Raw genomic sequence first — 27,852 nt, 5'->3', positions numbered from 1 at the left:
TCTTTTTTCTTAAAAAAAAATCCTGCTCCCCTTGTTACACACTGAAGACTTCATAAACAAAATTTAAGCACTGATTTATGGAATGTTATTTTAAGGGAAAGGAAGCAAAGGAGAGGACCTTCCCATGATTCACTGCCATTTTTTTGCCAGCATGACAGACTTTCAGTTTCACATTAAGAAATAATCTTTTCTGTCTTAATTTAGCTTGTCAATATGCACACGTCACAAGGGGAGGTTCCTTCGCCAGCCCTGAGGTACCCAGGACACTCTGGCCATCCCCTGTTCTGCTCTGGATAGATATGGAGGGGCTTCTCCTCCCAGGTTCCTCCTCCCCATGCGGGGAGGAATTTCAGTGCACCCCTCACCGCATTCCCCTGCAAAAATGCTCCCAATTTACCTTTTCAGAATAATGTTCAGCTGGAAGAGGTGGGTAGTCACACTGCTCTATTTTTTGGCAAAGAGAAAACAGGTTCATTTTATCTCCATAGAAAGGACTCTGAAGAGCTGCCATCTGAAGAGTAAAAACAGAAAACATTTCAGAAATGCAAAGGATTCAACAACCCCCAGTACTGCTGATCTGCAAGAGCAAATTTTGTTCTTTGACAGTAAGTGATGATGTTGCTCTCCCACACTGTCCACAGCCAAAGTTACTCCAAGATCATGACAGTTTTGCACACCATCACAACGCTTCCCGACAGCCCACCATCCTCACGTGCACGCGTGAGCAAGTGGAGTCGCAGCAGCAGCGCAGCGCTCCTCCTGCCAGGCACAACCCTGTCCCTCTGTCCCCCATCCCCATCGCAGATGTGGCAGCACCAGTCGTGTCCACTCAGCACAGCCAGGCCCCTGCCCCAATGCTGTTTCGTGGCGCACCCTCAAGATGCCAGCCCCCCAGCTGGGACGTGGGCAGCACCGAGCCTGGCAAAGTCTATGTTTTCTATCGCTGTGATTCTTTCTGCCCAAACCCTTTCAGATGTGGGATGCTGGGTATACACAGGTGATTCTACAGGTACACAGAAAAAAGTACCTTTTTTTTTAACCAATAAATGGGATGCTCGGACTGTCAGGTAATCAGTGAAAAACCAACTGGCTCAAAGATGTCCATGAAAACCTCTCATAAACGTGATCATCTCTAAAAAGTAGGAGCTCTTCTGTCTGATGACATGGCATGGTTTCAATCTTCCTCAGTTATGATCATATTCAGAACAGCCAGTTCATTTGCTCTCTGCAACTAGTAAATTTGAAACAGTCTGCTACAAGGAATAAATTGATTATTTTGGGACATTTGGCTACCTAGTATACAAAGAATCCTGTAAGCATGAGAAATATACTTCAGCCTTTTAAAAAAAACCCAAAACTACTTCAAAACAAACATCCCCTCCTGCTGGAAATCTGCTATTTAGGAAAGAATATCTCAGGGCAGATTTGGGAACCAAACTACTGAAACTTTTCCTAATCAATCTGGTCTTTTTCCTCTTTGAATTCTGTTTCATGAATCTAGTGTTTGCATCTCCAAAAATATGACAGATGTCAGAGATAAACAGGCTGTCCACACAGCAAGGAGAGCACGATGGAAGGCTCTGGGCAGGGAAGAATTCCTACCAGGGTATGCAGAGACTCCTGACAAATATACGTTTATATTATACTTAAGTTTCAGGAAGGAAACTTCATCTTAGTGCATGGAAAAGCATTTACACTGCAAGTTCTCAACCAGGAGGTCTAAATGAACACCGAACGATGAGCCTCAGAAAATCAGCTGTAGCCACACAAGCATTTTTCAGCTTACAAAACGTGGCTCAAGTTGTGCCCGTGAGAGGTACCCACCGAGCTGAGCACCTTCCCTCTCGCTTCCCGCACCGGGGCCCAGCAGACCCACCTGTGGCCACCAGCAACACCGGGCACATTGGCTTATCAGTCCAGGGTGTTACTTGAGTGCTGCTCCTCGCTCTCGCTGACTGTCAGAGGCTGCCCCGCACAACACAGTGATACCTCCTTCTAATGAAGCACCCCTGGATAATTGTGGATATTATCCACTCTGTTTAGATCTTTGTAAACCATTTTGCTACAAGCCGCATCAAATCGACAAGCTTTTCATACTGAGGCCAGCTGAAGTTGATGCTTCTCACTACAGCTTTAATAGGGGGTTATTTGATGATTATTAGTCTTTTGCTCATTACCATACACTGTGAAAGCCCTCTGAAGAATGCTGTCTTGTTGCTGACATGCAGCAAGCTCCCAGCAGAATTAAAAAGAGTCCACACTAGATCCTCCACTCTGTTATCCTGCAGTTAGGATCAAGATTGATGGATTATTAGTGATTTGGTGACAGACACACAATTTTTATTAGGGCAGGGTTTTGAAACGCCACATCTCTGCTGGATTTCCAGTAGCAGGATGCGGCCGGGCACAGCAGCATCCCTGGGCACCGCAGGGGCATGCTGACTGAAACTTCGTTACCATTAACACATCCAGGTGTTAAGCAATGCAGGACACATCAAGATGAACGATCCTTGGTTTAAATCATACACCTATCTTTTAAAGAATTTACAGTTGTTATGCTTCTTCCTTGCTTATTTGCAAGACACACTGGTTACTCTGCAAAGCTGGTGAAAACACGCCCCAGCTGCAGGGGTCACCTTACACGAGGCGGCCAGGCAGAGGTCAGAGACCCTCTGCAGCGAGCTCTGAGCCATTACGAGAAGTAATAAGATACATTCTGGCCAAATCGCCAAGGTTAGCTCCTTACATACTAAGGACTAAGTCTAAAATATATTTCAGGAAGCTCTTCCAGAGGTATTTATCAGATATCCACAGAGGCTTATACATGGCAACACAGAATATACAAAGGTACCCAAATTATACCAAAGGACACAGTGAACCAAGTAATACTGCTTCCAAAACTATCTCAGAAAATTCCAGGCTTGTTCGGTTTTCTGTCCGTGATGCCTCACATAACATAGCTCAAGATATTTGCCGTGCTAGTGACATTTACTGTGCTTTGCTGCAGGCTGAGTGAGAAGAGGAATTACTCTTAACAGCTGCACAAAACAGTGGGTTGGGGAGTGGGCACACTTTTACCTCTCCGTGGTTTCACCACCATCACCAGTAGCGATGCCAAGCTATTCCTCATAACCCTGCGGACTTGAGGTGGAAGAGGGGCCCAACAGGCTTGTGAATGAAGCCCCAATGGCCGGGTGAGACCCTCACAGCCCTGGAGGCTTTTGGAAGTTTTTGAAGACAAAAGGTGAAGTTGTATCACCGTTACTTCATTACTGTCATAACAGGCAAATCAGTGGGGGGGAAAAAAATTATAGACTCCAATTAGAGACTCTAATCTCCAATTAGAGGTTGATAGCAAACTGCTCTCAATCAGTTAAAACAAGACTGGAGAACCCAGCACGCAGGACTGCTCCAAGAAAAACACTAATGGGCACATTAGGGAAGGCACGGAAGGCAATCAAGGGTTAAACAAGGTCCTGAGATTTCAATACAAACATCAATAATGCCAGTAAGGTTGAAAGGGATTTTTCAATTCCCATTAACTTTTCTTTCCAAGTCTAGTTAAGTGGTCACATGCAAAAGAGGAGGAACAGGAAGGAAACACCGTGGGGTTTTGGGGTGGTAAAGGCAGGGAATTAAAATGGAAAGAGCGTGTGCACACATTCTGACTAAAACAGCCAGGTCTGCAGGGGTCATGACCACAGGCGCTCCAAATCTCACTCTAACAACAGTTTGTGATGCTACACAGGGGTTTGCTCCTGACATTTTGATTAGAGCAATTACCACAGGACAGCTAGATCTCCATTTAAAATGACCACCATGCAGTATGACTGGTTAAAAACTATATATATAGGAATCACTGTTAGTGTTTAAATTGATCGCCTTGCCAGAACTGCTAAAGTCATTGCTCGTAGCTATATTCTGGGAATTAACAACTTATTTTTATCCCCTCCAAGTTATCTTGCTGACAGATAACTAGAGGAAGTGAGGGATGAAGACAGTTACTACTATATTGATAAGATTTAATAAAAATCACTGTGTGATTATCAATGTCAAAGTTAAGTGGTGCTATGTGGCATCACATCCCAAACCCCTCAATGTTCCCTAAGTGGATTCCAGTGGACACGCGTGTCTCTGAAGGCAATTTGTACGTTAAATCTCTCTGCAGCTTATCTACACAATCTATCTGGAGAAATATCAGAAGTGACTCATAACCAAACAAACATCGCTTCCTTACTTTTAAGCCAAATGGAAAAAAACATTCTCCTTGCAAGACATCAGTTAAGATAAAATACAGCTCCTTCAAAGACATACAAATTTAATTTTTAATTTTCCAAATTCTAGAAAGTTTAAGGAGTCAAGGAGCTGTTTATCTACTGAACACAAAATTGGTCCAGTCCTCCTTGGAATATGCAAGGTCTTGCAGCTCCTGTTCAAAGTTAAGGCTTACCTACGTAGGAAGTAAATTTTAAAAGGCTTCACATGCCAAATCTTTCACATTACTACAGTACTGCTACTCCTACCAGAGAATTATGTTTAGTGCGCAATTAAGTCAGCTTCTTGAAATATAAGGAGTACCAAGACTACTGTGCCATAAGGGGACCATATTGCCTGCAACAAAAACATAACTTAGCACAACGCTAAATATTTCTCTCTGCATAAATCTGGAATCCCATCTCCAGCAGAGCTCAGCCTCAGAAATGACTCAGAGCAGCCTGACGGAGAAGCTGCACACTACAGCAGCAAACAAGGCGCAGTGTCCAACTTGGGTGACTTTGACTGTTATTGACAGACTTGGCAAGTCCAACATCCCATGGCAGGGCCAAAGCCCTCGGCTCAACAAAGCCTTAAACTGACAATTCCTCTATAGGACCAATACATGAAGCGTTCCTGGAATTGTTCAGCATACTGAATTACTGGGAGCTCAGGCATCCTTCCCCCCCATTCCCACAGAAGAGTCCCCAAGGTCCTTTCCAAACGCCACCAGCAGACCCAGGTACATACAGCTATACTCTCCCACGCCAGCTGTCAGTATCTCATTAGGACCATTACAAGAAAAAAACATCCTCTGTAAAAAAAATACCAGTTTTTTAATGGTATGTTGCTGCTGTTTCAGAATTATTAGAAGTCTCTCTAATTCTTTCACTAGAGGTAACGAGAATTTGAGGATAGGCACAAAGCCACTCAATTTAAGCTCAGAGTTTTCCAAATATTTTTTATTAAGTACTTAGAAGGGTATCTTACACCCTCTCTGCCTCCTATCCCATGGAATTTTAACAATAAAACAGTGATACAATCATGTCAGGCTCCAGTGTCTCCACCAAAGTGGCTCTTCCCTTCAGCAGATCTAGTGGCCAACGCTGGGATGTTACACTGCTCAAGGTAACTCACGGGGCATTTATGCCAGACACACAGATAAATCTTTTTCCGTAATGAAACTCTGTGCCCTGTCAAGTGTACAGGACAGGTGTGAGCAGGCTGGCTGAAGCACTGACGAGATGCAGTCTTTGGGATGGACACTGGTAGGAGTATAAAAAGAATGGACAGTTGCAGGTTTTTTCCCCCCTGCAAAGGGCATTTTTTGGGCCACACAAATCCATAACTGTATCTGGGCCAGCTGTGCTGCTGTCTTACATCTCCCATCTCCCTCCCTGGAGATGCACGCCACATGGCACTTTCACACCTGCCAAGAGTAAATCAGCACCTATCGAACTGTATGACTAACACACCAACGACAGTGCGTTACCTCGTTGGGTGAGCATTTAGTTGTACTAGACGAGCGTTCTTCCCAGAAGTATGTAACAGTGACAAGCGCCGAACTCCTGCTGAGAAGGCCGATGTTATGGGAAAATCTACTTTTATACCGTCTTGTCCTAAAAGATTTGTTTTATCAACTAGCTGAAGTACATGCTTAACTATAGTAGGTTTCACATCTGATGTGCTCACAAAATAAATTACATTTCTGTTTATTCTCTAATTCCATGTGGTTAAGAGAAATTGTAGTGAGAAGCAAAATGTCATCAGTTCACATAATTTATTATCCAAAGAGGATGTGAGTAATATTCTTATTACTAAACATCCCAGGGATTTTTAACTCTCTGGGCTGGGATAAAAGCTTTCTAAATGTTGACAGGCACTTTCATTTGAATGCAAAGATGCATACATCTAAAAAAAGAGTACGATTAGATTACGAGTACAAGACTGTTCAATAGCCTTTGATCCCTGCTAAAAATGAAATCACAAAACTTGAAGTACTCTTATAAAATCATAGCACTTACATTTTGAAAATATATGTAATAGCTTTTAGAGTTGGACACTAAGTGTGTAGTTCATACAAAGCGTGCCCAATTTGTATCTGTACATTTGGCTAGCAGAAAAAGTACAATTAGAAAAAATTCCAGCTATAGTCTAATAAAGTTAGAGAAACTGATTTTACATTACATAAAACCTCTATTTTTGTTTATTGAGAGCTCCCAAAATTAAAATATTCCAACTGGTCAGAATTCATTTTAACGACCTGGTAGCTTACATTCAAGTGAGTTTGCTATTTTTAAAACAAATGCAGTATTCAGGAGAAACTATGAATATCCTGCCCTAATAACAGCTCTGCTCACAGTAGGAAGAAAGAATGCAGTGAGCTGGCTTGTTTATGTCTACATCCTCAGCATCTCCTGTGACCTGCCAAGTGAACTTTGTGTAAGTACCACGCTGTATGGCACAATCCCTTTGTTGTTCATATTCAAAAAGCACACGGTGAGCACAAAAAGAGTTAACTTTTCATAAGGTTTCTCAACAATTAGGCTAAAGTAAGTCTGACCTTCTCAATTCCTGTACCATATTGTGTGGTTAAGACAAACCTGGGAAAAAAAAAAACAGTTAGAAGATACTTGCCTCATACAATAAACAGCCCAAAGACCAGATATCAGATTTAAAGTTATAGCCGTTTTCATGTATTCTTTCTGGGGACATATAGTATGGAGTTCCCACTGTAAAAAAACAAACAAACAAACGAGGAGTTATCATCTTAAAAAGTGAGTGTGCAACCTGTATTATAGAGAAGTTTGACTTCATTAAAAGATTAAGTTTAGCACAAATAGCTAATTAGAAGAGATTGGCACAAAAATTTGGAAACAAATCATGGTTTAGAAGGCGTAGAACCAAATATATCATCACATATAGAGCTAGAAGACTGGTGAACATTACTGAAAATATCTTCGGTATTTTTGAAATTTGAGGAATGTTTTCTTCCCCTTCCAGTATTCCAAGTACCTTCAGAGCGTCTCAGACGGACAGAGCGATTGTAAAGGATCATTCTCCTTTGGTTCACTCTACAGCACTAAAACTGCAAGTTAGATGTCATGAATGTGCGCTGCTAAAACAAGACTCCAGTGACAGCGTATCAATTGAACGTGCACTGACACACTCTGCACTAGCGGCATGACAGAGCTGCTCCAGAGATGACGGGGTACCCTTTTTATGAGTTCAGGAGACCATTTACTGCAGCACAGAAATGGAAGTAATAAGTCCAGCACCAGACAGGTATTCAAAAACTTTCCAAAAGAGCCAAGGTAATCATTCCAAACTTTAAAACACTGCTCCAACTTGCAATCACGTCAGAAGCTGAGGGATTTCTATGTACTTCCACAAGTCTGTATTTTATCAAAAGAAATTTACTCCAGCATTTTGGACAGAAGTTAGAGGAAATTATTAATAAATTCCTTACCTCAAAAAGCTTCTTTTTCAAATCCTAAATAAGTTTCAGTTGTGGTACTGAAAATACAAGACATCCTGGCAGTCACAACTACATCAAATAATCCTCAGATACATCATTTATTAAAGCATCCAAGGACTTTATATACTCTCTTTTCTCCTGCTTCCTCTGCTTGCCTGTCCCCTGTCAATTTTTTTTTTTTTGCTTTTGGCATTCCAGCGTATCCTTCTCCTAATTAAAGACCTTTCCTCACAAGATGGCAAATGTTTAATTTGCCTGTAACATTCAGTTTACAATTTCTCCATTTGAAATGCTGCCTGCAGACAGCTGGAAGACTAATAAGCAGATGAAGGATGGTGTTAGAGGGGGAAGAACAGCTACCACCTTCCCCCAACATTCCTACGGAGGGACTCACACACTGCAGGAAACAAATGAGTTCTGGGGCAGAAAGCAGCAGGCAGACATGGGGCAGCACTTGGGGAGTCAGACAAGACTCACTCTCAGTACATCAGCATCCTAACAGAAGCTAGAAATCAAAGAGAGACAAAAATCTTCTCTTAGGTTATTTAGTCAAAACAAAAAGCATCGATTTTAAATTAGTACTGTCAATGCTAGCATGTGATTTCATCCAAGTTACTCCAAAGCATTCCAAGATCCTCCTTTATACAAATCTTGCTGGAAGTATGGGTGCCATATGCACCAGATCTTCCCAGTTTACCCCATTACAAAGTCTCTCCTGTATCAGCATTCTGAAGCCCTAAGTTTTCTGTGGGGCAAACTGGGATCATGTTGCACCAGCTACTCCACCTTAAATACTCAAGGCATTTTCCTTCTCTAGGGTGAAAGCCAGGCAGCTTACTTCAAAACAAAACCACCCTTCAATCTTTATTTTATGTTTTTGTCACACATTTATGTGCCCAAACCTTGAGTCTACTGAACCTCAACAATTTTTACTCAGAGCTATTCAGAAACATAGCATATAATGTGAAATTAATCTTACGGCATGGGTGTGAAACATAAGACATTACAGGAATACATATATAAAACTACTTACCAAAACAGAACAAGTAAGCAAGAAAGGGAACCACTGTCCTAACTGGCTCATTTATTTGGTCTCCCAGGATCTTCAGTAATCAGCTGCTCTATATGATAAACTCAGCTTGCAGGTCACTCAAATAAGAAATTACTTCACTTTCAAGGTGAAGAGTACCCTAATGAGAAATTACATTTTTGCAAATTCTATACAAACTACAAGACAGGAAAAAACCCACATGGAGATTATTATATTTCCATGTTGAGTAATATCATATCTAGCCTATGAGGATGCTATACTGACATTGTCCCAGATCTGGCTGGTTTTAATTGCCAGTGAAAGGCCTCTATGTATGGATGAGATCAGAGCTCTGTTAATAATTAATACTTTTTAATGGACTGCACAGAGTAACTTCACAGAACACCAAAAGCAGACAAGACTCAAAGAATCCAATAAGGCTTTCTGTGGATCTCTCCCATGTGCATGCAAGATGCGCACAATGGACAGCACAGCTCTCCAAGTAATTCCCACGCATTTGCCAGATTTCTGTACAAGAACTGACTTGGTTGGAATAGCACTGATTCATTTTCCTGCTTAAAAACATGCAGCTGCAGAAGAAATGGTGATTCATTATGCGATGTTCTTGAAGATAGTTTCGGAAGTCCCCACGGAGCACCAGTGCGTGAAACACGTCCCTACCTTCCAATTCTCAGTGCTGCTGCTTTTCTCAAATCTGCCAGGAGAGCTACTGGAGCAGCCAAAGCAGAAGACATGCTAACCCTTCACTGACAACACGCAGAGAAGCTGAGCACTGGCAGACACGGGCACACAACTGGCAGGAAGGAACACGAAGATCATGCCCGCTCTTGCTCCCTGAAGTCTTTGTGCTTCAGAGTGCTGGTGCCAGGGCGGCCTCCAGCCGTAGCTGTTCTTGCGATCAGTTATTCTGGATCACTGCGCGACGAGCTCAGAGCAAATAATAATGCGTGGGCTCTAAAGTTATGGCCTTGCCTTCCATGTTAGCAGGGGTCTGCTTGGTAGGCTAAAATTGTCGTTTCAGATAATGCTTTAAAACGACCTTCGATCAAAGCAGAATGACAGGGTTTATAATACGGATGAGTGCGTTATAGTCCATATTTGATTTTCTGTGCATTAGTCTGTTCCATTATATTAATAGGTCTGTGGAGCAGTCCACGCCTGAGCTGATTTTATGAAGTCTACCTTGCACATTTACCTATCATTACTGTAGTGTTGTCAGCAAATGTATGAACAAGCAGGTCTCTGCGTTTCAAAACTGATGCATTAATTTTTAAATAACTGTCATGATAAAAGACTGACAAGCCCAATTCTCTTTATGGCCTGTCCAACATTACGTGGGAATCTCCTGTAATGAGCATCTTCTAGAAAACCGCACAGGGCTTCCAGTGCAATCAGTCAGGGCTCGCCATTGCATTACATTTGTCAATTTGACAAGAACAGTCTAATTGGAGACCATTAATCAGAAACTTTCTTTGGTATTTGCCCTGCTGAAAATACAAAATATCGTTCAGATTCAATATTAATCACCAGCTGGCACAGTAATGCCTTTAAAGTTATAAAGGTCACAAAACGGTAGAGAAGATTATGACTAAGTAAGCATCTTCCCATTCTATTCCTGAAAGTTGAAACCCCTCACTTGAGTATCAGCATACTGCAGCGATACCAGAACAACATTTCTTCCTACTCTCCCCAGCACTGTCTGTGTGCGCAGCTACAACACCCACACGGACCAGAACAGTGCTGGGATATCTGTACCACCCAAGTTAGGGAAATGCTAATTACTCCAAGTCAGATTAAGAGCAGAGTCTCTTGTTTCACCAGGAAAACACACAGGCAAAGGCAGCAAAGTTATTCCAGAAATAAAATTCAAATTCCTTTCCTCTCATATATAGTTTGAATTAAAACCCCTACCTGTGCAACTACTGCAACCAGCATTGCATAGGAACTCTGAGCTGAATTCCCACACCTGCCACAGAAACACGCAGGGAAGAGCTACGTTACTTCTGAACTCAGCACGGCTTTTACTACAAAGGGAAGATCACGCTTGCTCATTTTAAAAACGTTTTTCAGCTTGAATCAGAGGAGTTTTGTTGTGAAAGTTATTAGTACAATCACACACACAATCATTTTCTATACAGAGCTTCTCCCTGTGCAAATACAGTTCAGCCAGGGATCAATGCTTCCCGTGAAATGCTCTACCTTAGCTGCACACAGGCAGAAACAAGAGAAAATCTGATTTGTACTTTTAGGAGGCTCTACCAAGAGCCTCATTCACTGAATTTAATGTTCCACAGACAAGGCTCCTGCAGCAGCAGCAGCCTCCTGCACCTTTAAGCAGATTGTCATTTGACTGAAATCAGTGCAGAATATTTCCAAATATTTTAATAGGCTCTGTATGTTGGGTTTTTTAAAAGGCTATAAAAAATTAGCATCTTTTGAAATTAATCAAACTCCATAGCCATATTTGGCCACCAAGTACAAGAAGAACAAGTGACAAGGAATGCTTTTATTGTTCCACCTTCACCAGCACCTTCCAGCTAATCTGTAATACTGAGCTGAACGGTGTTTCTGAATCTATCACTTTTCTTTCTCACAGCAGGGAACAGAGTTCTGAATATGAAAGAACCTAACAAATTCTGACCTTTATTGTATCTTTACAGAGTATTCCCACTTTCAAACCGAGATATATCAGAGCACAACGTGGGCCTCAAAGGGGTAATACTGATTAAAGCCTTCCTTCATTCTAGAGATGTTCCACTCCTGTCAAAACAAACTTTGCAATGTTTTGAAATACTTGTGATTTTTGAAACATGCTCGTTACAAATTAAAAAGTCAAAGAACTATGCTCAAAAACCTGAGATGCCATCCATGAGTAACAAAAACGCATCCAGACTTTAAAATAGTAATTAAGTATTTCCAGAACTATTAGCTTAGTTTTAATGTGTACGACACACTATTACATATTCCATGAACATACAGCTGAGAAAAATATTTTAGTATGTTTTAATACTATCCGGTGATGCAAACACAGCGGGGAAGCAATTCTGCTTGAAAATGAAAGTCCACAACTCACATCTGCCTCCTCTCTCCAGACATGCTTGTAGATTACCAAGAAAAGCGTACAGCGTTATTTAAAAGGAACCTAGCTCATAAGTATCTGTTTCTAAACGTTTGCATTGCTTGGGGTGTTATTTCCAACAAAAAGGCTGAGGTCTTTTCCCAGAAGGAGAATTTGGGAATTAGCTCAACTTTTGGGAATTAAAGTGAAACAGTGGTCAAAGGCACTAAAATATACTTCAAATTCCTTCAAATCTCAGGGTGATGTACTCCCACTAATTGTTTCAAGGAAGGAAAAAAAGGAGAAAAAAACAGAGGAAAAAAATTTAGTCTACTGTTCTCTTACAAAAGAGAATAAATACTTTGTGCATAATATTGCAGCTTTTTTTACAAAACCTGTTTTTCTAAGCTCTCTATTTTTTTTCTTATTAGTATTTAAGTACATACACAACCCTACCAAAGTCCTTATAAGCTTTTGTTTTCACATATAGGTAGTACAAAATACCTGCAGTAATTCTGCACCAATCTTTTCTTCCACAAACACTGTACTACAGGCACAGACAAAAAGGCCAAAGTTTCTCAAAATGCACAGAATATTGGCTATTGAAGTTTTAAGTTAATTTCTTGTGTCCATTTTTTCTCAGCAAGTACTGCTTACTAGCCCCTTGAAGTACTGTGATTTTGTTTCAGATGACAAATTGGTTTGGCAAGCAAAAGAAAAGAGAAAAAAAAAAGACAAATAGTCCATTTCTAAAGAGAGCTCTTCTCATGACTCTAGTTACTCCCCGCTTGCCCTCGTATCCAACGAGAAACCAGAAGGAACGTGTAACACCCCACGTACTCCAATTCACAGCTATTTGCATGTCCTAAACTGGGAAGCTTTGACTTGTATGCATCCCCCAAAAGGAAAATCTGCTCCAAGTTTATTCTTGTCCAAGAATAAATAATAAATCATCTGCTCCAAAACAAGCCTATTCTGTGTAAAATTGTTGGGGGGGGTCTTTGTTTTTGTTTTTTTTTTTTTCTTTCTTTTCTTCTTTTTCTTCAAAATGTAAAGCCAATCAGAAGCTTTGGATAATGCCAAGTTCATTTGTCTAAAAATGGGCATTATACCAGTTCATAATAAAGTTATCCATTTTAATATTAAAGGCAATTCTCTCTATCTATTACAGTTCCCAGTAAAATAAAGTCTACTAGCTTACTGTTATGTTTTCCAAAGTCTATGCAGTTTTTAAATATGCTCTGATATTTATAATTTTTGTCTTATGACTAGTTAGGTTTTATAGCAACATTAGTGACTTAAACTTTCTAACAAGCATGTTAGAATAGCATTAACTTACAAGATATTCCTCTGGATGCCCTCAGAGATCAACAAAATAAATAATGGACACAATCAAACATTAAAAACAGACCCAAAAAAATACTCCTAGCCCTATTAAATCTTGAACGAAAGGGACATCACACACCAATACTACAAAGTCAGCCCAAACTGCATGGTGTCACACACCTGAACTCCAGCATCCAAATGGAATTTCATCATTACTGGGTGCAAAGCCCTGGGTTACGTATAGTAATTTTCTGTAGTGAAACAGCCTGTCAAACAGGTATCCCCTGGGGAAAAAAACCCAAACAAACAACAACCCATACAAACAAAAGAAAGGAAAAAAAGTCTATGGCTGTAGTAAAATGCTCACATTATAAAATGCAAAAGAACAGGCTGTAAAAGTTTTTCAAGAAAACAGTAAGCAGTACTGGAAAAAAAAAAAAAGAAAAAAGCATTCCTCCTCACTTCATGCTGAATTGTCCCCACTGTTCCCTCCTACGCCTGGCAATAAAATGAAGTTTCTGTGATATGCGAGTTCATCTCCATTAAACCAAATCCTGGAGCTTCTGCTGCAGAGGAGCTTAAATATGGGAAGGAAGGATGGTAAGCCACCATGTTTTAACAAGAAGTAGTAATATTCACCTTAGCTACACTCATTATCTTTAAAACATGGGAGTTTTCTGGTAAAGTGTGTGCATGAAGAACTCCCCTATGGAAAAATATCTCTTGTCTTCTCTCCCAAGTCATAGAGGGAAAAGGAAAAGCGGCAGAAGAGGTGCCACCCAGTGAATTCACCCACACCCTCCAGCAGGTTTCTGGTGTTTAATCACCCATCCCACAACACTGCTGCCTTTCCCAAACCAGTTTTATTACTTCATGAGACAGGAGGCATCCACGTTTCCCCTCTTGCAGGTGGAAACCTCTGCCCATGGAGGTTTTCCAGGGGCCGGGGCTTTCCATGTCTCCTGGTCACCCGCTGCCCCAGCGATGCTCCCAACCGGCCGTGCTGCCGGTCAGGCATCCTGCCATTGCTCCGAGCAAGGCGCTCGCCTGCATCTCACGAGCTGTGTATGGGCAAATCTTTCATTTTTCTTTCATTACCCCGGCATGTACTGTCACTTAATTTCTATGTATGCAATCCTTCCTGACAAATATGATCTGCTGCCTGGTAATTCATCTGACGTTCATTCTGTTCCTTGCTCTAATTACAGCTCCCATTCCTGACACGGCGGCAGCCGCACTGCCGCAGCCCGGTGGTACACCTGTCAGACGGGTCGTGGTACTGCCTAATGCCCTTTTATGCCAGTCTGATGCTAGCAAATACAACAAAAGAAAAAAATTAGATGAATATATTTGCATAAGCCACGCATTCAATTCATGGGTCAGCAGCCAGAGAAATGATGGTTCAGGGCGGTTGCCAGGGCAACGCGGCTACGGGAAGTGCCCGGCATCGCAGCCTGGGTCCGCATGGGTACCACGCTCCGGTTTGCAGGGTATTCATCACTCACAGCTACTTAAACAAATGTCTTAATTAAACCAAAACCAAGATCAGTAGATTTCCTGCTGCTACAAGACCTATATGTCTGGCAAATTACCAAAAAACCCCCTTCAAGTCTGCATATTTTTTGATCGTAAAAATGTTCTTTATACTTGGATACAAGAACCACTGGAAAGGGTGGTGTGCCCGTCCCTCCCACGACACAACACACTATCTCCATTATCACTTGCTGCTACTCCTTTAGCATTTTGCACGTTATTCACCTGTTTCCAGGATGCTGCTGATTTGAGGAAGGGCAAGGTTTGTGCAGAAGAGGCTTAACTCTTCCTACATGAGCCTTCTCAATTAAGAGACAGCAACCCTGGTAAAGGTCACAAGCTTGGCTTACATGTGCAGCCAGATTCCAAGCCCCAATTTATTCTTATTAATATAATAAGTGCAGCAGTCAAACTAGATAAGATCATATAATTAGACGTGATCATATTTTTGCCTGTTCAGATGATGTGATGGTAACTTTCTGTGAAGAGGATTTATTTTAATCTATTAAGTATAGTGTGTATATATCCTAGGACAGCTTTTGATGCAAAGGGAAATCTTCTAATATTTTATGAAACTAAACTATAGAAATGCCTCTTTTTTTTTTTAAGCACACACAAAATAAGGCATATGTCTTCCTTTCTTGTGCACTGAGAAGCCTCAGTGCTGTTGATGAGTATTATAAATTAAGCTTGTACACATAAGAAACAATTGAGTAAGACCCACACTCAGTGGAGGAAATTGCACAAAGACAAGTACTGAAACAAAAACATCTCGTGTTCCAAAATCAACTGAGCATACTAAATGTAGAAGAGCTTACATACTGCACTAAAAGCCCAAGTTCCTTCACTGCTGTAACACAGAAGTACCTTTGGGACTCAAAAAATTGAGACTCACTAATAAAAATGGAAAAATCGGCCACCTCTCAAAGGTTAGACAATTATGAAATACTTTATATTGTAAGACTTAATGAACTGTACATACTGTACACTTTTCTATAGCATTGTCATTAAGGCTCATGGTAAAAATGAAGGAGAGAGGAACCCAGATGCTCTGAACCAATCAACTTAATTTCAATTCCCAGGAAAATGCTAGACTTGTAAAACACAGAAAGGACAACAAGAAACCAATCATCATCATTACAACTGGTCCACAGAACATCATGATAAATGATAGAATTTTTTTCCATGATAAGGTAAGAGACTTCAGAGGGAGGGAAACAGAAGCAACAGATGTATTATAACTTCAACACTCCTATCAAAGGCTCATATAAACTTCACTTATAAGCAAACTGTTATATCTGCCTAAATTAAACTACTTAACAAATGCAAAATTGGTCAGAACAATGGTTTCCTGTCAAAGTAGAAGGCTACTTCAAGAGAAGTCCTGCAAGACAGCTGATAGCTCTAGTTCTGTGCAACACACACATTAACACAGGGGACCTTGACAACACTATTGCCTTTGCAGATAACAAGAAGCTTGGATGAACCAAAGCACAGCAGAGTACAGAAAAAAAAAAAAAAAAATCAGGGTGATCCCAAGTAGGAGAGTCTGGATACAATCCAGTAAGAAAAAAGCAAGGTACTATGCTTTGGCAAGAACAATTAGCTGCACCAACAGAAGAGCATGAAAACAACCTTGAAATATGTGGAAAACATTAAGAAAACGTGGATCTTTAAAGCCTAAGCTGAGTTTCAAGTGAAGTCCCTTTTTGGAACGGATGAGCTGTGAGGCCTTTGAACACTGCCCTTACCTCGGACAAGGGTCACAACCCCTGTGCAGGGTAAGACTGCCGGCCAGCACCCGCTACAGGTGCTGGGGGTGTAACATCTAATTCCAGTAAGCAGAGTGCAGGCAAATGTGCTATTTAAAGTGGGAAAGCTGCATTTGTTACGTTTGCTGTAAATCATGCACTTACCAGGCCAGACCTTCCAGAAGAAAAAAAAAATCAACTGGAGTTTTAAAACAAAAAAATACCTATTAATTTCATATGAAGAGTATTTAAAATACATATCATAGAAAATACAGTATGCATCCACTGTATCAAGCTTCTGTCACAGTAAGAGGACAGACACCACTTCTTTTGAAGATCACAGCTGACAACTGTACCAGTACCATCTTACCTAAGGAATGTGCTGCAGTGGTTTTAGAACTAAAAAAACGGCCTAATCCAAGATCTCCCAGCTTCACCACCCCTGTGGCTGTTATAAACACGTTGGCTGGTTTTATGTCTGCAAGAAGAAAAAGGTAAAAGGTCAAAGCCACAAAAGGTTATTTGGTTCTAATACTGCAATAGAAACATAGCCTGGAGCACTCTCTGTACAAAAGAGGCTCGAGCAGAACTGTGTTTCTTTATAGCTTTGATAGGCTGAATCTTCCAAGACTTCAAGCTCTGCACATACACAAAAATCAGAGCACGAGAAATACCAATGAGGGAAAATGTAGGAAACACCACAACGGAATAGAGGCAACCTCTTTAACTGATGGAAATCAAAGTAAGTCTGCTTCTCTTTGGAAATGATCGTTTTCTAGAGGAAACTGTACTGCCCGCCGTGGCCCCCTCACACCAAGGGCAAAATATTGTCCTACATACACATAAATTCTGGGCTCTATACAGCCCAGTTTGTTCATGGAGTGTAAAAACTACTAGAACCCCAGTTTCCCAAGCAGTCATGTCAGGATTGAGTTAGCGAGGCTCTTTCCTCACGTTAAAGCAGACTAAATGTGTGAGGCTCTGAATTTCAGCCACCAATTACAGACCTAATTCAGGTACAAGTGATAAATTCCATCAGGGGACGTATAAAGGAGCAAAAATGGTATCACGTTGCTGGGAAAAAAAAAAGTAAAGAATTCACTACTTCAAAGAATAAAGGAAATAACAAGCAGCAGAGACTGGTATTGGTGCCTTTGGGGTATTTGCATTTCCTGGGTCAAGTCCTTCACAAAGCATTTCATTTACACTGAAAGAAGCAACATAATTTTTGGATAGAGCTCAAAGTTACAAAGAGTTCTAAGACAAGACATTCAAAAATCATTAATGAAAATGGAGAACAGGTTATGAGAGTATGGGACATATTTGTATTAATATTTCAGAAAAAGCTCGCAAGACAGAAACACTCTTCTAAACTCTCTAAGGTCACAGCTAATATAATGAAGACTATTTCTTAGAGTTCGCTGTATCCAGTAGTCTCAGCATTTTACTTCTGACACTTTTCTAATGGCAAGTTTGACACTTCTACTTAATATCAGTGTCTGGAATACAAAGCAGCTCATCTTCCTAATACCACACTCACTTCAGACTGAATCCTTTAACAATGAGGCAAAGAGACAGAAGGAGAAATCCATCTTGCAAGCTCCAGCCTCTCTAAACATGCATTGGCTGAACATCAGCATAATTGTTTTTGAATGCAGGCGCTTACTAATTGGAACATTATATTATTATTCAGTGAAAAGAGACTGAATTAATGTTACCTCTGTGCATCACCCTGCGGGAGTGCATGTGTTCAACTGCACTGCATAACTGCACAAAATATTTCCACACTGTCCTTTCCGGGATTAACCGTTTCTGCTTTTTAAAATACTGTGGGAGGAAATAAATAAAAGATCAGTGAAAAAGCAACATATTTGACTCTTTCCTGGACTTGTGTTAGTCAGCTGCAGGTTGCTCATGTCTTCCAGATCTGCAGCAGCATGACTTTTCTTCTGATTAGCTTTTAACTCCATCTCTCTGTATGTAAACTTCAATGCAGTTCACTAATTAACAACTATTATGAAAAATATGCTTAAATAGGTTTGACATTTTTGAATGGACACCAATTATAATTAGCATTAATCTCCTTAATTACCTTGCAAAACATATTTAATGCCTCAAAACAACAACTGTCTCAAATATTTTGCCTTAAGTAACAAAAGATCATTAAAAAAACTTGTAAACATTCATTATTGTACAGTCTATTAACAACGATAAGGTAATCTGTTTCTCCTTTTTAAAAGATGGCCAGAGCACCAATAAAAGTATCCATGTTTCGTCTGTGATCAGGTAGAATAATATATTCTATTTCATGCATAATAGGAATACTAAATTAACCGAGCTATCTCTAGTGAGACAGAAAGACACTCCTGATCAAGAGAGACACAGATCTGGAAAAAGACCGTTTTGTGTGCATTTATGCAGCACCAAGCATAGCTGAGTCTGGATCCAGTGGACCTCTGGGCACTAACAGCTCCCAAATAAAACAATCATAGGGAGAACGCACACAATATGAAGGAGTGCAGCATGGTGATGGTTCTCTGGAATACAAGTCTTCTTCCCAAGCAACTTGTTACAGGAATAAATAACCAGCTGCACACTTCAGTGAAGGCTAAACATTACATACCCTCAACTACTCATTCTCCATTTCAGAAATGCACGGCAGCCACGTACATAACGCGCAAAGCGTGACCGCCTCCTCTAAGGCATCCCAAAATTACACTACTTCGGATTATTGGTCCCTGACTTCTCATTGCTCCTTCCTGTGCTAGATACGGAGCCAGTTCTTCAACCAGAGCTTTAACAAAATACACTTACAGTACGGTTCCAGAGGTTTAAGATTTATCCTCCTCCTTTGATATACAAGGTGTCATTGGATAATGACTGTCTCTGAAACGCTGTACACCATTCTAGCACACTACAACTACATTTCTTTTGCACTGCACCCTTGAGAATTTCCATCAGCAGCATGCAAGAGCAAGAATAAAGGAAGGAATTGGTTGTTGTCCCTTTCTGCATCTTGTGCTTTTTCCTCTCAGTACAGACATCTGATGTCCGTTGTCACATTTTATATTTTATGTGAAATGCTGTTACTGGTTCGTGTTTGACTCAAGTAATGGCAAATTTTCTTTTGCAGATCAGCTGTGAAGGGGCATGACCGTGCAATTCCCCAGGCAGTAAATCTGACAGACTGCAACAGTTTCAAACCAAAACTTGATAGAGAGCACAGAGGAATTACAGAGGGTGAGGGATAAAGTGTTATATACACAATAAAATTATTTAATTCTCATTAAAGTATTTAAGAGCAGATATGCAAGACCACAAGTGATAATTTTCTAAATGTCATGTCCAATAAGATTCGCCTGACATTTACAAGAGAGTCCCAACTCTCCAGTGGGTTATCCTGCAGCACTCCCTTACATCAGCTTTACAATACCTCATAAATAATGCAGGCATCAGGGGCGTGACAAAGACAGTCCCTGTTTTTATCACTCTCGCACCTTCAGAGTGTTGTCACTGCTGTTGCTACCACCTCGCCAAAACGGAAAATCCTCACATAAGCTTAAATTCCCAAGGGCCAGTGGGGTGCGGGGGTGACGCAGAAGGGTGGCAGGCAAACTCCACTTCTGCCGTTAAAGCTATAGAAAGGGGGAGGCTTTGTTGCCTCTTGGTTTTAGGGGTTTCTTCCTCTATTAAAAAAAAAAAGGAATTCCAAGATTTGCACCAATGGAAAAAATCATTTATATGACCTTGAAAAAACCTAGTGCATCTTCTTCATGCCTGTGATAAACATGTGGGAAAACAGACCAGACTGGGGAGGCTGGCAGGAAGAACACAAGTTACAGTGCTGTTCAAGTTATCAACCAAAGAATCTACAAATTACATTCGGGAAAATGTAACTCCTATTTATGATATAAAAAGGAATTTTAAAAAATTAAATAGCAAATCCTGATAGATAAATGAACATATTTATCAGTAGGGAACATTTTAAACTAAAACCTGTAAATGACAAAAAAATGCAAGTATTTCATATGATGATATCTTGCAATTATAGAGGTAAAACTTTTTATAAGGTAAGATTTAAAAATCAAGCCAAACACTTGCACACCCCAGGATGATCACAGCTCTAACTCCTGCTCTCACAATCCTCACTTTTTCCCATCTTTAACTGCAACTACAAACAGCCTGAGATCAACTGCAAGTTTCCCAGGATCTGTTTGGAACAGGGTAAAACATACAAGAAGCCAGAAGAAAACAGCAAAAGATCAAAATACAGACAAGCTCTCCCCGGGCAGGACCACCAGCCCCGTCTCCACAACCCAGAGCCCGACAACCACGGCTGCAGGACGTGGCCGCCTTTGGCGTGAGTCACTGCGCACTCGAGCTGGTGGCACCAGCTGGCATGTGCAGCTTCGGTCACTGCCGGCTCGTCCCTTGGGCTCAGGGCAGCTCTGACCATCGCTCCTGTATTAAGTGGCTGCAGAGTAAGGCTGTATCTGGAATTTTGGGGCTCTCCCCAGGAGCAGCTCTGCCAACTACCTGTTCCCAGCTCGCTCACCCAGGGGGACACTCCCGTGAGATGGAGCAGATTTTCATGGGTACTGCAAATTTAGCCGCTGACTATGGACTAAATGGGTAACTTGTTTGACAGCCTTTGGCCTAGTGCCTCATAGCTCTGCTGGCAAAGAAAACAAATCTGTTAATAAGATATTTTAACTGTGACAACAAGGAGGAGGAGAACTTTCCAAACATTCATTTATGATAATTACAGAATAATGATGGCAAAAAAAGCAGGTAAAACATGGAAGGAAGGTTGAGAGTGCTAACAAACATGATATAACACATCTGTTCTCACAAGGGATATATATCTAAAGATTAACACGTCAAAGAAAATATAAAAGCAGGTGGTAACAGCTTAACTAAAGCTGGTTTGCAGCAATACAAGTATTCCTAAGAGCAACATAAGAGAAGAGCAAGTACTTGAAACATTGTCTCAAACCCAAATCCCCATTGCAAAGAAAGTCAATATACTTTCTCGAATGTCTTCAGAGTGGCAGACAGGCTATATGCGAACAGTGAAACTAACAATAATTAAATGTCCCCATCAATCACAGACTGGATAAATCAGCCTTGCAAATAACTCACATGTCCCACCAAATCAGAGAAGCCTGCTACCTTCTGAAGCAGCGACCCAAAGCAGGCGGCACAGCTAGGCACAGGTATTTAAACTGCCACCAGACACTTTGGTTTAGGGTCTGGAAGCACCCTGTGGGTGTGCAAAACCACAAGAGAAGAATAAAAGTGCTTCTAGCACCAATCTGCTTACCCTCACCGTTTCGCATCTCTGCCTAATCCTGAAAGTTTGTAGCACCTCTAGCACTGCCACATCCTTACCTTAATCATCTGGGAGAGATCACCAGCATCAGCCAGCTCCAGGACAATGTTAAGTTCATTGTCTTCAATAAAAGAATCCAAATACTTAATTATATTGGGGTGGTTCAGTTGCTGCCAAAAGAGGGAATGCAAGAAGAAAATTTATAATGCTGTAGTAATGACAACTCCAAAATACAATACCTGTACCATTTTTGTAATCATTATGCAAAACAGTTTGCAATAGGTGCAATTACAAACTGTGCTCTGGGTTATTATAGACAAAAATCTTGTAAGAAATATCATTTATTGCAAGCACAGCATAATAAAATTGCCTTGACTAAAGAGCAATACGGCCCAAAATAGGATGAAACTGCTTTCAAATATTTTCTGAGTTTACAAGAGAAAAGGCTATGTCCTAAAAGAAACTGTTAAGTAATAACTGATTTTTTCCCCCCGCATTAAATATAAAGAAAAAAACCTAACTGTTGATTACAGTAGTCCTTGAGGTCTCTTTGCCCCTTAGAAGAACAGAATTAAATTAAAACTTTGATGGAGCAACATAATGCACAAATTTCACAGTTTATTTATCTGACTATTTATGCTCACATATTCACTAATTACTTTTTTTTCATTTCAATATAGCTTCTTCTTATATTCACAACTGATATTAATTTTATTTCCTTCTATGTTTCTTTAAAAATTGCATGTGCTCAGATTGTTACACTTTACTCACAGGACTAAATGAAGAAACAAGCTCAAATTAAAATTTATGGTTTAATATTTTATGTCTGAATTTCTTAAAGTGGAAAACTGTAGTTGCTTAGAAAATAATGTAGTATCTAGATCTCTGTTCACTCTTGCTCATTCTGCATTCAATTATCTTTCTCTCGTGCTCTTAGAAATGCAGTAAATTTAGAAGCTACCAAAGTGAGCATTTCATCTACTAAACAGCTGTGACTCAACCTGTCTATTCCAGGGGTTACAAAGCCAAAAGAAACACTGTTATGATCCATCATGCTAATCACTCCTCTCCGCATGCACATTAGGGGATAGATTCTCCTTTGCAATGCCTCGACACTAGCGCGCATTAGCGTTAATGGGATCCATGTGCAGGCATCAGGAGAAGACCATTCCCACAAGAGCAAGCCTTAAATAAATAAATAAATGTCACCACCCACCATTTCTGCTGAAGTTACTTTTAAATGTCTGCTCTCAGGTACATCAATCAAAAATCAAAATTCCAGTGAAAAAGGCCCAAAAATCACACACAGAATGCACATCGAGGTGCCCTTCTCCCCCAAGGCACTGTCTATCCTGGCACGTCGATGCCTGGGTACTACACGCTGCTCTTGCGGTTAAGGGCGATCTTCTGTCCTCTTTAGGATGTTCTGATGGGAACACTCTCCTGAGTTCCCAAAGGCATCGGGGAGATCAAGCAGGCAAACAAGCCTTTTCCTAAGCCTCAGCACCACATGCCAATAAAACACAACATCAAAATACTACAACTGTAACGGGGAATAATGACCACACATTGTTGGGAGAGCTGCTACACTAATATTTTTCCTGTCCTGCATCCCAGCCTTTACTTAGTTTATTGTGTATAACAAAGCCCAACTTACTCAGAACCAAGCATTGCTTAACCAACATAAAGAATTTAAATATCTTTTTTGTGTTTGCAGACTTTTTACTGACAGTTTGTATTGATTTAAAGAAACTCATTAGATCTAAAGAGGAACATTTTTTCTAGTACTAATATAAAATTAAAAGCAAACAAAACACCCATGCCACCATGCTAACTTCTGCGGTAGCTCTTTTGCTGAGCAGATCTCTGAGGACTCCCATTTCAGTGGCAGAAGCTGACAGCATCCTCTTCCGAAGGTAAGCAGAGGGATGAGTACTCTAGAAGGAGCCTTACTGGACTCTCCTCTGCTGGAAAACACCAGACTGCCCAGGACCTTTCAGAGGTGTGAACACAGAAGTATACATTTTTTTCTACAATTTATTTTACTGACCTTTGAACTCTGTTTTCCCACAACAGCCAGGTACACCACTTTGGACAAGCCAAGCTTTCATTCTCCACTCTTCCTTTTGTCAAGCTTATTTTAAATAAATATATTGACTCTAGGGTTTGTTGTTGTGGGGTTTTTTTTATATAACTATTGTATTTTCACGTGGCATGGAAAAGGCTACCTGAATTTTCTTTTCTCAGAAGGAAAGCATATTCATTCTCACAAATCCTTAAATGCACAAAACATTACAAATACTTTAGCTTGGGTTAATGACATTTCCTGTTTCTTTAACACATCCTAAAAGTTTGATGGCCATTAATGCCTGATGTGTATGCACAGCAGCACCGTCAGCAAGAGGCATGCGGAAGGGTAAGCCACCTCTAAATGAGTGAGTGGGTGCTGGCAGCCCAAATGCTGATTACAGCCACATCATTGAGTTGCTTTACCTAAACCTTTTAGCCAGAATTAGACTGAAAGTAATATACAGTTTTGTCTAGCTTCTGTTAAATTTCAAATAATTATAATAAGTCACAAAAACCCCCTTTGTTTCCATGGTCACATAGAAGTCTTTGATCAAAAAAACAACAAAGTATTATTTTGACAAGGATGGACTACAGCAAGTCTGTGCAATTCCTTCACAAATGCCTCAATGGTCTACATTAAAAATAAAAACAACAAAGAAAGGCAGTCTCTTGCAGCATGATGTTGTAGTAATAGTCTATCAATACTTCATACTAGACACTGGAGTTTAAAAGTAGCAAGAAAGTTTTAAAAATATGAATATACCATATTACATGGCCAGACACAAGACAACTGCAAGGCAGACGTACTTCCACAGAGTGATGAAAAGAAGTTGAGCAAGATTTAAACAGACTCTGAGATACTGTGCAGAATTGGGTTCTTACACACTTCACACTTTCTAGACACAAGAACAATTACGTTAATTGATAAATTTAGAAAGTGAATGGTATTTTATCTTTTAATATGACACTAAAAATGCTGAAATTAAAGTTACTGAGAACAAGTCATTCATTTGAGAAAAATACACCTGTCCTACTTTCCTGAAGCTGTACACACACTATTCTAAAGGAAACAAAAATGTGTAAAGCTCACAACGGAACAAGAAGTCCCCTGAAATTTTTTAAAAAGCCAGGCCAGAGATCATGTGTACTCCGCAGCAAGAACTCAAGCCTCACTTTTAAAACTTTTTCCTACTTTCACAGAAATGTTACCGGCCATTCTGCATAAACTGTAACATCCACCGCCCAGCCCTGCTAAGAGACTCGTGTCCTGCTCTGATGCAGCAGCTCAGACTTCTCACAACCACCCCAGCACATCCCCACACGGACCTTTGGTTATTTCTATGAAGCTGTGAGAACAGGCAGCATGGGAGCAACCAATTAGCAAATGATGGGTTGCAGATACATTGATTTGACAAGTTACTAGTCTTAGGGCATGGAGCAATGTGCAGTCCAGCTGCTGATGCTGACACACCAACCCTCCAGACAAACCTTGAGTACCTCTGCCCGGCTGCCTGGGGAACAGCCTGCACTGGGTTCGCAAACCTGCCGACCAGAACAGCATCAGTAATGTGGCTCCAAAGGTGGCAACTTCAACTCTGATTACTTTTTACTTATTATTTGCTGATGTCAGAAGCTGAGCTACACACATCTTGGATAAATTCAATGCATTTTGTTGGCTCTGACTTGAAAACTAGTAGTCATTTGAAGGAAGTGAGCTATAGGCAATATTAAGAAATCTATCCTCTTTGCATCTGTAATACAACAGGATTCATCAAACTGACCTTTTAACATACTCAGACTTCAGATTCCTTGGATGGTGCTACGCAACTGTCCAAACAGGAAGATTTGTTGACATTCAACAATAAATAATAATTAAACTCCCAGCACAGTAATGTTTTGCATAATAAACAGCATATTAATATGTTTCTGTAGACTGTCAGCATCTACTCCTCCCTTCACCCCAACTAAATGAATTTAGAGTGTTTCCTAGTCTTCTATAAAACATTATGCAAGACAATCCAATTTTATCAACCCTATTTAGCTCAATGTATCGTATTCGCTTTCACAACTCCACTGCTACAATAACCCCGGGTTGTGATCTGCTTCTTGGGGAGCTTCCCGCAGGAAGGGACACTGCCTCTGGACATCTGGTGTTTTAGTTCCATTTTCCTTTGATTCTAATAAATTTGCACATTCTGCTCTGAATGAAGCCCATGCAAGTTTATGACATCTTCCATAACCAGAGTCCAAGACAAAACTGCTTGGATTACATAGAACCCAAAAATATCACAAATTCTCTTTTCGAATGTTAATAATGGCATTATTTTTCTCCATGATGGTTAAGCAACTGGATCACGTTCACACAAACTGCTATCTTCATGTTTATCCTGTATGCCTTTGCTACAGTCTAGCAGACTCAAGCTTTGTCTACAACTGCATGAATATAAATCGACAATTTAAATAGAAATACCTAGTCACATCTACAAAATGAATTATTTAATACTTTAAAATTAAATTTGACTAAACTAAAATTGTAGCCTTCTACAATCTGTTGCATTTACTTAAAATGGATATTTAAAGTGCAATGCACATATATTTTCTACCAACATTTTGAAATAAATTACTGAGATGCAAGTAAATCACGTTGGTTTAATCACTTAAAGGCTCTGAAATCAGAGATTGCTTTTTATCTAGACTACCACTTTTCATGTGCAATACATGTGCATATACATATATGACACGAACATGCAAAACTGTTTTCCCATTTAGTAGTTCATTAATGAGTTTATTTTAAAGTGACAAACAAACCAAAACACACAAAGGCCAGAATTTACATGTGTCTCTCAAAGAGGAGTACTGGTACAGTTTTTAAATGACAGGAAGATTTATTTTTTTTTTAATAGATTCCTGAGACTATAGGCAGAAAAGTCAATAAAATTAAGCTTCAAGACAAAACTCTTGCATCATGTAGGCATTCTAGCTTGCAAAAGAAAGCACAGTCTATTCAGACCATTGTGTGTGCTATATAAGCTCTATTTCCATAAAGGTAAATGACTTGCCAACCCAAAAACAATTCATAGAATCATAGAATGGTTTGGGTTGGAAGGGACCTTAAAGATCATCTAGTTCCACCCCCCCTTCTATGGGCAGGGACACCCTCCACTAGACCACGTTGCCCAAAGCCTCATCCAACCTGGCCTTGGACACTGCCAGGGATGGGGCCTCCACAACCTCTCTGGGCAACCTGTGTCAGTGCCTCACCACTCTAACAGTAAAGAATTTCTTTCTAATATCTAACCTAAATCAACCCTCCTTCAGCTTACACCCATTACCCCATGTCCTGTCACTACACTCCCTGATAAACAGTCCCTCCCCATTCTTTTCTCAAAACAAAAAAGGAAAAGAGTTTTATAAAAATTCTTACCTTCAAGAGGTCAATTTCTTTAATGCAATCTTGCCTAGCCTTGGCATCCATCATTTCAAAAATCTTCAAAGACAAAAACATAGAAGATGAAAATGAAACAACAAAAAATATTTTTATTTTTTAACAATAAATTGGTATTTTCTCCCCCAATCTGTATATTCTCTACCATAATGAGTGTACACACGATCCCTAGATCAAAGCAAGATCAATGTTTTCTTTATTTTGAAACCACTAAAGGGCTAGCAGGAGGGTAAAATTAATTTTAGAACCTGTAGGCAATATTCTAAGCAGCATGAAAAAGAAAGATACTAGTTGGTGAATTTGCTATCATGACTTTCAAAACACAGTTAGTTTAGTTACTATTAATTTCACATGGTAAATAGAAGATAAAATGTTTACTTTTTTCTTTTAAACAGATACAGCTTCCACTGATTTCTCTGTAATAACTAACAACAATATTGAGCATTAATATTCATTCTGTAATAAGCAGAGTAAGTTATTAGAAACAAGAGTGTAAAGGATCTGTTGAAGGATAAAAGGCAAATTTCTTCAAGCAAAACGCTGTTTTGAACACT

The 27,852-nt window shown here is 40.1% G+C and overlaps 1 protein-coding gene across 2 annotated transcripts in view; it reads right to left on the bottom strand.

Moving 5' to 3' along the window:
• NEK6 (NIMA related kinase 6) overlaps positions 1–27,852 on the bottom strand; it is a 68,186-nt gene that overhangs the window by 5,659 nt on the left and 34,675 nt on the right. For both annotated transcript variants that reach the window (XM_075772441.1, XM_075772442.1), the window contains exons 4-9: positions 27,278–27,340; positions 21,843–21,953; positions 18,170–18,278; positions 16,822–16,929; positions 6,892–6,986; positions 398–511 (exon numbers count right to left, since the gene is read on the bottom strand). In XM_075772441.1, coding sequence (XP_075628556.1) covers positions 398–511; positions 6,892–6,986; positions 16,822–16,929; positions 18,170–18,278; positions 21,843–21,953; positions 27,278–27,340 — 600 coding nt within the window. The remainder of the gene's footprint in view (positions 1–397; positions 512–6,891; positions 6,987–16,821; positions 16,930–18,169; positions 18,279–21,842; positions 21,954–27,277; positions 27,341–27,852) is intronic.

This window comes from Balearica regulorum, chromosome 20 (genome assembly GCF_011004875.1).
Source record: "Balearica regulorum gibbericeps isolate bBalReg1 chromosome 20, bBalReg1.pri, whole genome shotgun sequence".
Lineage (NCBI taxonomy): Eukaryota > Metazoa > Chordata > Aves > Gruiformes > Gruidae > Balearica > Balearica regulorum.
This window is presented reverse-complemented; position numbering and strand designations above follow the sequence as displayed.